We start from the raw sequence: 13,206 nt of genomic DNA on the forward strand, positions 1-13,206 counted from the left end.
GTTGCATGGCTGTGTAACTGTGCCCTCATTTTGTGATAACATGGACATTATAATTTTTGTGGCCACATCTATTTAGTCTTGCATGGTGAATTGTTCTGGGAATCCACATTGCAAATTGTGGGACCAACTTCTCTGTTCTTTCTGTCCCCATCAGCAAACTGAAGCATTCCTGCTGGCGCAGGAATGGGACAACCAGTTAGTAGTATTTATGATAAACCAGTTAGTGAGGTTTATTATGGAGCACTAGCAGGAGTGCTCATTAACACTATTCTATGCTAATGCCCATCCTTAAATATTAATTTCATTTGCTTTCAGGTATATTTTGCCAAACAGAGAACACATTGCTGTTCAGTTCTCAGCCCTCTTGCAGTTGCATTTGCACTCTTAATTCAGAAGTGTGGCCAAAGCTTTCCTGTGTGTTCCAGTATTTGATTATTCCTAAGCTTTTGCATGTGCCTGACTGAAGGCAGAGGCAGAAACAGTGGTGATTTGCACTTCCTTCTCTTACACTTCCCTATCATCCTCAACATTGCCCCATGGTGGAAGAAAGTAAACTGTGTGCTGTTCAGTGTTCTGCTTGTAGCACAGGTCCAAGTCTGGCATTCCCTTCTTCAACATGTCCTTTTGTTCACTAAGGAATACCTACACCTTACCTAATTAGTTTATCAAGACAGACTGTACATTATTATATATAAACTAAATTGCTTTGGGATAAGAATGCTGCTGCATTGTCAATGAATGAATAAAAATTTGAACATTGAAGATTTGTACATGAATATGTGCATGTGAGACACAGGCTTTTCCCGTGCCCCTTGTCATCAGATACTACTAATTTTCTGTTGTTTTGACAACGAACAAAATAGCATACCCTGGAGACAGCAGGGCTATGTTGTTAATTCCTTTTTCTAGCCAGCCCCCTAGAATCTGTTTTGGTTTGGAATATGGGAAGGAATGAAGCTGTGGGAAATGGTGTTTCTGTCACTGGTTAAAGAAAGAGCTACCTTTCACACTGTCATATAGGCTGATACATACATTGTGTGAATCCAGAGTATGAGAAGACATTCACCAATGTACTGTATTTTTCCTCACTAGCAAAAATAAACTGTTCAGTTTCAATGTCATTGCCCAATTTTTGATATGCTCCTTGGCTCATTTCCCAAACAACTCTGAACTCTGAGTTGGGAATGTCTTTCATTCCCACTGCCTGTGTTGTTTGTTCTAGCTACTGGATCTTTTCCATTTCTGGAAGATGTTGCATCTCTCTGTTTCTCTGCCAGACTAATTTTTTTGCTCCAGTGGGCTTTGTGCTTGGAGCAGAGAGTGCGAAATGCCTGGTCAGGAGTGTTACAGTTTCAGGGAAGGTAGATGATGAATTTCCAGGCTATTTCTATTTTGGGTTTTGTTTGTTTTGTATGTTTCCTTTCTTCTTGCTGTTATGTAGTAATTGGGATTTTTTAGTTTTTCTCTCTGTACTCTCTTCCAATATAGAAGTAACATTTAAAAAAAATCCTCCAAGGTCCCATGAGGAAACAGTAACCAGTCTTTTACTCCTTTATGTCGGCACACACACAGAAGGGCAAAGAGCACAGCCATCATGTCAGTGCCACACAGAGAACAGCGAAAGATCAGTAGAAGATTTATTTCTTCCTGCTATCTTAACTTTTTTCTTTGTTGATATGAAAGCATAAATTATTCTTAACGCAGTTCTTCCTTAAACATTCATTGTACACTGATAGGCTCAGCAGAGGTTTGGTCACCAGGGGAATGGTTGACTCAGGCTTTTACACACTGAGTCAACAGTCACAATAAGTACTTTTGGCATGTAAGTACAAGCTGGTGCTTCATTTCACTGTGTTCTGTTGATGAATTTTTCCAGAATTAATTCAGACATTCTGAAGTATTGCGAAATAACGTAACCTGTGGTCTGCTTGGGGGTAGGTTGTGTTTGGAAGTGCGTTGATGTTGTTACCTGCTCTCACGGTGTTCCGTTTGCAGTCAAGGAAACAGCCTCAGAATGCCTTTCATGCTTGTGTTTTCCTCAGTTCCTGTTGGAGGGGTATGCTAATAATGCCTAACAAACTCGTTAAAATTTATAGCATTCTTTCCTAATTTTGTAATGTTTCACTTTGTCCACGTTGTTTCTTTGAAGACCTAAGTTTTTTGGAGGTGCTGATAGTAAAATAGTTCAAAGGGCAATAATGCAGCATGGGGGTGTGCAGCTTTCCAGGCTGCGAACAGGATATAACAAGATTTTATTCTTTGGCATCAGCTTAAAAGTAGTCCTTTTGTTTTGTTAAACTTTTCATTTGGGCTATTTTGAAGGGAAGTGATGCACTGTGGCTCAAACTGGCAACTTCTGTGTTCTTTACCTGGGATAACTTTATTGAATATTCTCTCTGACTGAAAGGAGAGTTGTGAACAGCAGTAGTCCAGTGTCACAATAGAGATAAATAACACTGTCATACAAGTAGATGCAGGTTTCATTTTATTTCATTTATCCTTCTGCACCAGTATTTCCCAGAGACTTCTGATGCTTTATGCTGATCTTCCCTGCTGGAGATATGCAGATGAGTTATTTTTCTGTCAGCTCTATCCAATGAAATTCAAGATCATGCTGCTAAGCCACCTTTTTACAGGAAAAATGATCTAATGACTGGATTGCAGTACTGTCACAGAAATAAATTGTCTCCTATGTTCAGGTAGCACCAAGGTGGTGACCACTTAGTGCAAATGTTCTTCCTATTGTTCATGGTTTCTCAGTAGGATAATAAGCCTGTGCTCTTGGCAGCTAAAAGATTTAGTCACATCTAGATCATGTATTTGAGACAAGCCACAACTAGATCAAACTATTATTTGTGAGGGTTTTTCCTCCATTCATGGTGCAGTAGTACTTTTTCCAAGAGTTCAGCTGCAGAGCTCCTGCCAGAGTCACTGATACTGTTTTTTGGGGGTCTAATTTTGTTTTTCCTAAGTGTCTGTGTCTCTTGGTTTTTCTCACTTTTGTTGTACTCTACTGAATTGTGAGCTGGCTAGCCTTCCTGTGTGGTGGATGTGAAAAATTTGACTGTCTCTCTGTTCCAGCTTCTGGTAGTGGACATTAGCTCCCTTGCCATTCCTCTGAAACTGTGCTGCCTCCTAAAAAGATGATTATAGAGTGCAATATTTAAGGGTTGTATGGAGGCATGAGATCAGGTTCTGTGGGGGGAACTGGCTATATTTGGAAATCTCAGTGATCTGCTACTACTTCTGTGATCAGCTTTAGAGAGGACAAAGTCAAATATTGTAAAAAGGTGTCTGCTAAACCTTTTGTGCTTTGACAACTGCTTTTCATGAAGTCTACTCTAATTTTAAGGTGATGTCAGGTAGTGCTAATATTCAGTCATTTTAATAAGGTGGTGAGTCTTAGCAGACTTGCTGGCAAGTCAGTGTTTGAGCCCGATGCTCAGCTATGTCGTAAAGACTTCATCATGCCCAAACTTTTATGCTTATCCAACTTTTTCCACTAAATTATAATAGGGGTCAGTTTGTAACTATATACCAGGAGATTTCATTGGCAATTTGGACTAAAGCAAAAACTTTAATCTCTGAAGGTTAGATTTAATTGTCTCTCTGTCTCTTTTAACGGTAATAAAAGAGGGGTAAAAAAGCTTCAGCTAGTTTTCCTTTTATTTACTCCAGCAGCAGGTTCATGCCCAAAGGAAAAAAAAGGTATAAAACAAGCTGAGTTGGCCTTTTGTATGTATCAGAGCTTTTCTAGCATTGGCTTCTCATCAGACCAAGTTTGCTTGCTGTGAAGATAATCTGACCTTTTGAAAAGTTAAAGGTCAGCTGCACTTGAGGAAGCCCCTGGTTGGCAATGTAGGCTCATAGAAAATACCCTCAGCTCTTTCTTGACAATTACCCTCTCTGAAGCCATAGTCTTTTCTTTGCTTGCTTCAGGCTTCTGAAATCCCAGGGTAGTTTATTACCTGCAGAAACCACTGGGTAGATCCCACCGCAGTGTTCACTGCTGTATATTCCTTGGGGAAGAATAGAAGGTGGATGGTTTTTGCTTTTGAGCCAATGCATGCCCCATTAATCTGTGTCTCTTCTGTGGAGTAGCTGATGATGCATTTATTTATTTCTTCCTCCTTTTTCTTCAGTGCTTTCACCCTTTCATTTTGAAGGCACAAGGTGTGTTAGTGTAAAGAATGATCTCAGTCACCTGCATGACTCTGAGCCCAGGATAAAAGCGAATGATTAAACCAGAACAGAATTTCTGGTTTAATAATTTTAGGTAGAATGAGTTTTAATAATGATGCTATATAGATAGAATGCAATTCTCATTTATATACCAGTCACTGACAAAAGAATTGGTTATGTTGCTGTCTGCTTTTAGGTATGTAGATTTATACCTGACAACTAGCTCTGCCAAGTTCACAAGTAGTAACAAATGATATAAACCTGCTTAACCACTGATAGCAATTAGTTGTTTTAGAATGTGTTTGAAATGGTTGTGTAACTGGGGAAATTGTCAGACAAGAGAGGATCCAGTTAGGCTGCTAAAAGAGATTTTGTGGGCAAATTAAATGAGTACTTATGTAAAATTACTTACTATTGCAGCGTATGCGCGCGCACACTCATGGAGTGGGGCTCATGAGCCTCTGGCAGGGAGCTTTGCAGAAGCTGCAAGTATTTTTAGTGGAAACAAGATCTCAGCTCAGTTCTGTGGCATGTGACTTCCTATTTCTGTAGGTTACTTCCAAGGGACTTCCTCTGTTAAATCGACTTGTCTCTGGAGATTTAATCTGGAGCCGGAGCGTGGTCTGCTTTGTCCTGTGCCTATGACAGCGCTTTCCTGGAGTTTGCTTTTGAGTATTTTATTTTTATTTTGCACTGTCTCCAGCATGCAAGGATCTAGTGGCTGCTACCCGTGATCGGAAGCTGAATACGTTTATCCAAGTCTCAGTGGTGCATCCAGCAGAACACATTTTGACGCGGTATTCAAGCACTGAAATCGTGGAGGTGAGAGTCTTTCTTATTCAATTAACGTGTTGACTGTTGGGTTGCTCATTTCTTCCTTAGAAAGTGAATTAGGAATAAAACAAGTTAGTGCATAGTCTTAGGTAAGACAAGCACACTCTGGCAGTTAGTAAAGCATAGTGAAGTGTGCTGTAGTTCTTGGCATTTAACCAGGATAAACAGAAATTAACTTGGCTTTTCATGAAAGCTCTGTTGTTCCAAGTAGAGGCATGGAGAATATTCCAGTTCTCCAGACACAGGTTTAGAATGAAACAGGGAATAAATGCTCTCATGCAGGGACAAGGCAATGCAAAATAAAACTTAATTAAGAGTATAGTGAGTTTGGAAAGTATTTTTAAATGCAGAAAAGCATAGGTGCATTACGTGGTCTGTTATCCTATTTGTTTTTTTATTCTGTTTTTTCCATTAAAGAGTTGATGCTTTTGCAATTTGAAAAATATTACCCTAGATCTATAATTTGGGAATGTGTGTATGTAATGTCTATGACTTTACATAAAATAGTTAGTAATTTGCATCATACATGACAACAAAAGATGTCTGAGGCTGCTTTGCTAGTCCTCAATTTGCCCTGTAAGCATTGGTGTCAGAAACAGCAGAAATGAAAATGAAAAATGAAGAGTGAGCAATGTGGATGTAACTTGCTTAACTTACTGGAGAGATTCATTAAAAGCAGGGAAGTCTCATTGTAAACACACACATGATTTCACCAGAGGCTTGTTTTAACTGCTAAATACAATGAGAATATTTCATGAGCTCTTTGTGTCATTACTTTCAACAAACTACTAATTAAATTATTATGGTTTCAGCCCTCAACCATCCTGAAACTGCTTAATTCAAATATCTTGTATCTGATCAGGATGTCTCATTGCACACTGTCTGGAATGATGTTGTGCAAAAGATGCATAGATAACTATGTATTTTTTTAATAGAAGTTGATGCATTTCCTTATGCAATGTCCTAGACCTCAATAAATTCCTGAGTTTGTTTTATCAAGGTTCTTGGCTTTGTAGTCAAGCTTTGGTGGAGGGGAAGGCAGGGGCACAGAAAGTTAATAGAAAGTTAATCCATAAGATAAGTTACCTTTGTCGTGCCCAATCTTTTTTTTTTTTAATTATTATTATTACTACTTAATGGAAAATTTAGGGATACATGCCTGGTAATCTTTGGAAATTAAGTGTAATTAAACATTAAGAAATTATAAACAACATATTGTATTATTCATTTAATTGCACGTCTTTAGCTATGATACAGTTACAGGTTTTAAGTGTAATCATAATGTTTCAAAGCACAGGAATGTTATTTTATTGCAGTACTTCCTAAATAGGAGTATTTCAATCCCCTCTCCACAAAATCAATATCCTTAATGTAATGCTGAGAGTCTTTGTAGCATTTCTATATACTTAGCATCGTGGGTTAATGAAGATTGCTAATTTTTGTATGTGTGTGCATGTTAAATCTTCAGTACATTTGAATTAAGATGAAATTGTGGTACTTTCAAAAAATGTTGTGGGAGTAAGGAAGGGTTTGGTTATTATAGGTTGTATTCCAGAACCTGATACTGACTGAGCTGTTTAAAAATGTGATACTAGGCTCTGCCTCTGAAGCACTTCATATCCTTTCCAGTTAAAAAAAACTTTCCAGGAAGTTGTTGTGGTTTTGTTTGGGCTTTGCTTGTTTGTTTTTAGTTTTCCTGATAAAGTTTTAAGGCTGTTTGCTTTTTCTCATTGATTGGGTAATAAAACTGAGCTGTTCCCATCTCTCTGCTGTAGACAGCTGACACCTTTTGGGTTTCTGTACTTCTGTAGTGACATCCTTCACATTGCTCAGCTGTTACCTTACTGAATGTTTACTCATGTTGCACAGGGTACAAAAGATCCACTGTTTTTGACTGGTGTGACCTTCCCACCGGAATACCCCATCTATGAGGAAACTAAAATAAAACTTACAGTCTATGATGTCAAAGATAAATCCCAAGACACGGTAAGTGCTTTGCTTCAGTCCTTGCACAGATCTTACTGAGGAATAAGTTTCTTGCTGTGTTGTTCTTTGGCTCTCATTAGCAAATTAGGGAAATGGTTTGATGTAAAATTAGTTTTGTTGTTCTCTTGTGCCTAAAATCTACTTTATCTGTTGTTGATATATTAGAGAGTAGAGAAAGAGAGCCATGCACTTAAGATGGGCACTTTGCTATTGGCTTTTTAACTGGTTACATGAGTCAGCACAGGTACTCCTGGTAAATAAAAGATTGCTCTGGCGTGCTTTTTGAGGGCAGAGAACACATGGAATAGACCGAGATGGCACCACTGTGAATAATTTTTCAGAAATACATTTCTGATAATATTTTACTTATATGCACAAACCAGAATGACAGTAGAGCCTGTAACATGGGAGAGAGCTACTCGTATTTAATCTCTTGTGTGGTGATACCTGCAGCTTTTCTGTCATTGCTTCTGTTATTGATTTGTAGCAGTCCAAGCTCTACAGCGTCACAGCTGAAGGAGAATCATTTGGGGTTCCAGTCTTGTACATTCTTGAATACAGAGTCATGTTTTTTTTCATGGGAGTTACTCACTTGAGCTGATATGTGGAGGTCAGTGGGACAAATCTGAGTGATTTAATTGCCAAATAAAGAGCTTGAGTACTATTTTATGTGTTCCAGGTAATCTAATACAGCCTTTGACAAAGGCTAAGCCTTTGTCTTAGCTTAGGACAGAGCTGGATGTCATAATAGGACCTACGGGAGATGTGTGTTTTTCTTCTTCAGCAGCTGGAGTCCAGCTGATAGTTTGCTCTTAGACCTCAAGAATGGCCCTTGACACCTGTATTTAATTAACTGAATTGCTCTTTGAGTATCTTTAGTTGGCACCCAGCATGATTAAAGCAAGTGCAAGCTTATGTCCTGACTGTATATGTGTTCATTATCTATAAGAAGGAAATCAAAGGCATAATTTAAAGCTTGAGACTGTCTTTGAGCTGCTTACAAAAGTCAAGTTCTATGTTTTGAGAGCTTGTAATTTTTTTCAGGTAGAAAGTTATTGGTCTGCTTGTTTAAATTTTCAACCTTTGTGAGCCAACAGGTTGGTTCTGTTCCCTTAGTGTGCTCTTTCACGGGAATGTGTGGAGTATTTTAAGCATTGAATCAGAATTTCTTCTCTGTTTAAGAAGGGAAGGGACATGTATGTGCATTTTATAATGTATATATTTTAAATTTGGTATTGGATTAGACTACACGGGCTTAAAATGGGACCTACCGTTTATTCAATAGAGTTGTCACCTGTGGACAGGTAACAGGCTTTGAGTGAATGGAGTTGGACTTTGTCCTTCCCTTCCAGTTTCATTTTGATTGACAGATGCTGGAAAATAATATCCTATCTGTAAGTGATAAAAGTGAACTTGGTTCATAGTACTTTTCTCTGTACTACTGCTTTTCTAGCTCCAGGCTCCTCTACTGCCACTTATGAAAGAAAAGATCTACCCTAGAGAACTAATATAATTTGATAAGCTCTTTGCAAACTTGTAAGAACTTTCTGTAACTGTTCCTTACAATTATAGTTCAGGACTGGAGTCTCTCCCAGGGAATCCCATTGATGTAGTTTGTAGATCATGAGAGAATATCTGTCTCTTTTGTCATAGCATTTATATTGTTCCTATTTGAAACATTCTAGATTTGTAATGTAGTATCATTTTGTGGGGGAAAATATTAATCTCATCTCTGGTTTACATACATTTAGCATTTTTTACTACTCAACCATTTTAAAGCTGGGTATAGGCAAGAAAAAATTAAATAAGATGTAAGACTTAAATCAAGATGAGCTGCAGCAGATGCGAATGACCCCAGGCTACCTAGTTGCAACTTCATCTGTGGCAATATTTGGACTTCTGTTTACATCCTAAAATCTCAGTCATTATATAACTTGACTTTCTTACCTGTAATTAATTAGAAGCCATCATGCTTTCTGTTAGTTTGGGTGACTTTTTTTCAAGTCTGGATGTTTATGTAGGCTCATAAGAATCAGGTTGAAATGAGCTATAAATTTGATACTGTTACCAGCATAACTGCAACAGCACAGACCTCCATGCTTGCTTCACAACTGAACAAACTGGATATGTCCCTTTGGCCGTGAAACTGCTCTGACTGCTGTGGTGTCACAGCTCTGATTCTCCAGTCTACAGTACAGCTGGCTTTCTTCTTCCTCAAAAAGTGCTGCCTCATATTATGGCTACCAAATGTAGTCCCACCAGTCCTCCAAACCGACAGGTAATCAAGTTGGGGGTGGAGGGGAATCCAGGTCTGCTAGGCATGCCCTGCTCTTCTAGGCTGTGCTCCAGAGCAGATACCAGCTCAAATAATTAGGCATTTATAGCAGAACTAAACCTTGGATTTGACTGTGAGATATTTTGCAGAAATTTTGTTACAGTAATAATTCCCACAGCATCAGGGCTGTACTACTGCTTGCCTCAGTTAATAAGCTCAAAGTAGTTAATATCCCTCATCACAAACATATACTTCAACTTTTCTTATTTCTCTTGTTGCAACTATAAGAAGTGAACTCTGTGCATTAAATAAACTCAGCAGGATTTTACTGCCACAAATAGAAGACTGTAGAATAGGTGGGGAAAGGGCAGAGTACATCACTGGGTAAAACATTTTCTTGGGTTTTGTTAAACCTGACTGACTATTCAAGAGAATTTGCACTCATTTTCAAATCTGCTGGACTTTTACTATAATACAAAACTAACTGAATACTTCTTGAGTTGTGCACACAGATGATAATATTAAAGTGAAAGAGGATGCTCCTCACTGAGAAACAACCAGAATTTATTTTTGGCCTGCTATTTTAAAAAAATCTTGAAAATAACCTTTCAATGTTAGTATTCCTGTACCAGAAAGCTTTTAGTTACTTCACTCTTGCCTGTCATTTAACTTACATTATGTAAGAAGTATGGTTTAATTATATTGAATTACTGTGCAGCTGGGATCACATTCACTGTGCTTGACACACGGAATGTTCTGATGCACTTTTCACTTTTTATGCATCTCTGTCTGATGTTGATCATAATTATATCTTGGCTGTGTCAGATTTTCTGTAATTGAGGCTTTTTAGTTTAATGAAATGGGGGTTTTTGTTTGTTTTGACTGGTCTTTCTAAGCGATTAGTTACTGTAAGTTTTCATGCAGATAGAAACTTTTAAGAAAGACTATGATATTCCCAGTTTACTTAGATATACTTAGAACAAAGTAGTTGAAATGCTTATGAAATATCCTTTAAATACATCCAGTGAAGCCACACATACAAATCGGTGGTTAATGCCATATTATGAAAAATGTATAGCGACATCTGTTTCTACATCACAAAGATTTTTCTTCTCATATTGCTGTGAGCAAATTTATGTTTTGCTGGCTTGAGCTACACTGTCTTTAGGATTTTATCAAGTTGGGTTTTGTTGTAAAGCTGGGGCTGTCTGTACCTGTTCTCTGTCATTGTCAAATAAGATCAGAATTATAGGCTTATAGACTGTTGAAAAATTACCTCTGTCCCACTTTTGCACAAGCATGCTGCTCTTACCTTTTTTATAGACATGCAGGTTGGCCCAGCTTGGCCTAGCAAGTTTTAGAGCGGAAGCCGGGTTCATTCTCTGGGACAATACTGCAGAGCACAAGTCAGGTACCGCTGCTACATGACAGAACCACAGAGAATACCAAGCTGATGATTTTGTGTTGCGCTGAGAGAAGTCTACTGCCTTATCTGGGAGGCAGCAGTCCTTGTTCTATGTTTGGAATATGTGTATCCTGCAGCAAGAATTAACCTCATACCCAGTGAGTTGGGCCACTTCTTTTACATCCACACATGGACAAGTGCTGGGAACAGAGGCAGGAGCAACTTTCTGTACCTGCTGGGAACTTTCTACATCTTATCTTTGCATCATCCCTTCAAAGATAATCTCCTTTGGATGGATATTACTACTGGAATTCATGTGCAATACTGAAAATTACACACAGCCACTCCAATGTTATCTCCTGAGAGCAAGGAGAAACTGGATGTATAAAATGCTGTTAAAATACTACATTTGACAGTCTGGTCTTCCTTTTTTTACTTCCCAAATTTAATCTTAATCTGAGAATAAAATTAGATTAATTTAATAATTTTAGAAGTAGTGGGGCTAGCAGTTCTGGTTTGGATGTGGGAACATATGTTGTAAAGTGGCAATTACTTAGGCTTTAAATTGCATGTTTTTTAACTCTTGGGGTTTAAATCTTCTATTAAACCTGTTCACTGGGAATGAAATTTTGCTAAAGGTTTTGCTTTGTGTGTTTCTTGATTTTGCAAGCATCCCTGTTAAAATTGAATCCCCCTGGGGTGAGTGGAAAATGAAGACTGTCCATCATGACAGAGGCATTTTGAGTTAAGCTGTGAAGCCAAATCTGAAGCGACAGCGTTCCATGTTCCCTTGTGGGCATTGATCCCTGTCACACCACCAACATCACGCAGTTTGGTCTTTGGTGCTTTGCCATCTCTGCTGAAGAGACACAGGGCTGGAACATTAGGAGTGCTGCAGAGCAGTGTGTAAAATGCATTAGCAGAGGAAAATGTGAAATCTGGTACTTTGCCTTCCTGTTCCCCGCCTGAGTGCACCAGAGTGCACTCAGTCCCTCATTCCTGTGAACGCTAAAAATACCGAAACAGTTTCTCTTCAAAAACTGAAGCAAAGTGTTATACTTTGTTTAAAGAAAAAAACCACTTAAGTCTTCCCCTTGTCAGTTGTGTTCACTGCCGTCTCTGCAGGATTTGCAGAGAAACTAGAAACTCCTATTATTTCATTCTCCGTAATAGAGCAGTACTGTAGACTACTATAGTCCTACCCACAGAAATACTTGCACTAAAGCTTTAGATGTTCATGTTTCTCTTCAAAATCATCTATTTTTTTCATAAATATATATATGAGGATAGATTTAGTTTTCTTTGTGCATCAGGCTAGATGTTCTTACTAAACATCATTATTAGGAGAAGGAGAGGAATGGTTTTCAATTCTTCAAGGCACCTGCATGTTGAATCCACCTAAAGTATTATTGTCAGTCATCTCTGTATTTTTTAAAAGTTTTGGATGCAAAAAGGGAAAGTCCAACTACTGAATTTCCGTTGGGTTTATATTGATATAAATTCTTTCTTTGAAGTGGCTGAGGTACAAATAGGTTTCATATATCTTAGTGTATCTGTAAGAGAATTGAGGATAAGTATCAGGACTAGTAAAGTTACAGTTATAGACTTAGTCCATTTGTAGCCTTACTGCTCTTTGCACCTCACCCTTGAAAATTTAGGGGGAGGATTTGGTTTTGCAAAAATATTTCTCCCTTTGAAACTATCTACTACTTTTTCTCCTACCCTTTTATTACTTTTTTCTTTTCTTATTGAGGCAAACTCCTCCCTATTGCTGTATCGTCAGGAAAAATTGTAACCTACTGTTCATTAATTTTCCATTTTCATTTCCTTTTCCACCTACTCTGCCAATCAAATGCTATTGCTGCCTCACATCAGGCAAAGGTTTGTTCTAAGAGCTGACATTTGGGAAAATATTTGTAAAAGTACTTAGCAATGAGATCAACTCTCTAAGAGTTTAAAGGGTTGTCTTGAAAAATGCTTAGAAATGCTTAGAAATGCTTAGAAAGAAAGGAACAAATTAGTAAATAACACTTTCCTGTAAATTTTATTTTTAGCAGCTAGGGATTTCAGTAATATAGGCATGATTGTTGCAGTCTCTGTTGCACTGCCTAAAAAGCTTGCAAATACGTCATTCTTGTATATCCTTCATTGCTCTGCCCCTCACTAGACCAGCACAGAGCACATCAGAACAGTCAAACAAGTACAAGGTGGCTTTTGCAGCGCCATGTCGTTTCTTATGATGGCTTTTAGTGTTCAAGGGGCAAGTGCCTTGTATGGAACGCTGGGATGTTTTCCTCTGAAATATGTATGCTGCAGTGAATAGAGGAAACAGACGATGGCACAGTGTTTCTGTAGTCAGTGTGGAGCAGCCTGGCTGTGAAGACATGCCCTCAAGTTGCAGAATATGCTTCTGTCCTTTCAGAGAATTGAACTACTTTCCCTCTGAGTGCCTTTGATGCTGACACTCCCTGGACAAGGCACTGGAGAAGCTGCTTCTCAGGAGGGATGGCTGGTGCTGCCAGCA

The 13,206-nt window shown here is 38.4% G+C and overlaps 1 protein-coding gene across 2 annotated transcripts in view; it reads left to right on the forward strand.

Moving 5' to 3' along the window:
• The window catches only part of INPP4B (inositol polyphosphate-4-phosphatase type II B), a 184,877-nt gene that overhangs the window by 18,970 nt on the left and 152,701 nt on the right, over positions 1-13,206 (forward strand). For both annotated transcript variants that reach the window (XM_084203766.1, XM_084203767.1), the window contains exons 3-4: positions 4,886-5,004; positions 6,886-7,002. In XM_084203766.1, coding sequence (XP_084059892.1) covers positions 4,886-5,004; positions 6,886-7,002 — 236 coding nt within the window. The remainder of the gene's footprint in view (positions 1-4,885; positions 5,005-6,885; positions 7,003-13,206) is intronic.

Source organism: Fringilla coelebs, assembly GCF_963513975.1.
Source record: "Fringilla coelebs genome assembly, chromosome: 4".
In the NCBI taxonomy this organism is placed as follows: Eukaryota; Metazoa; Chordata; class Aves; order Passeriformes; family Fringillidae; genus Fringilla; species Fringilla coelebs.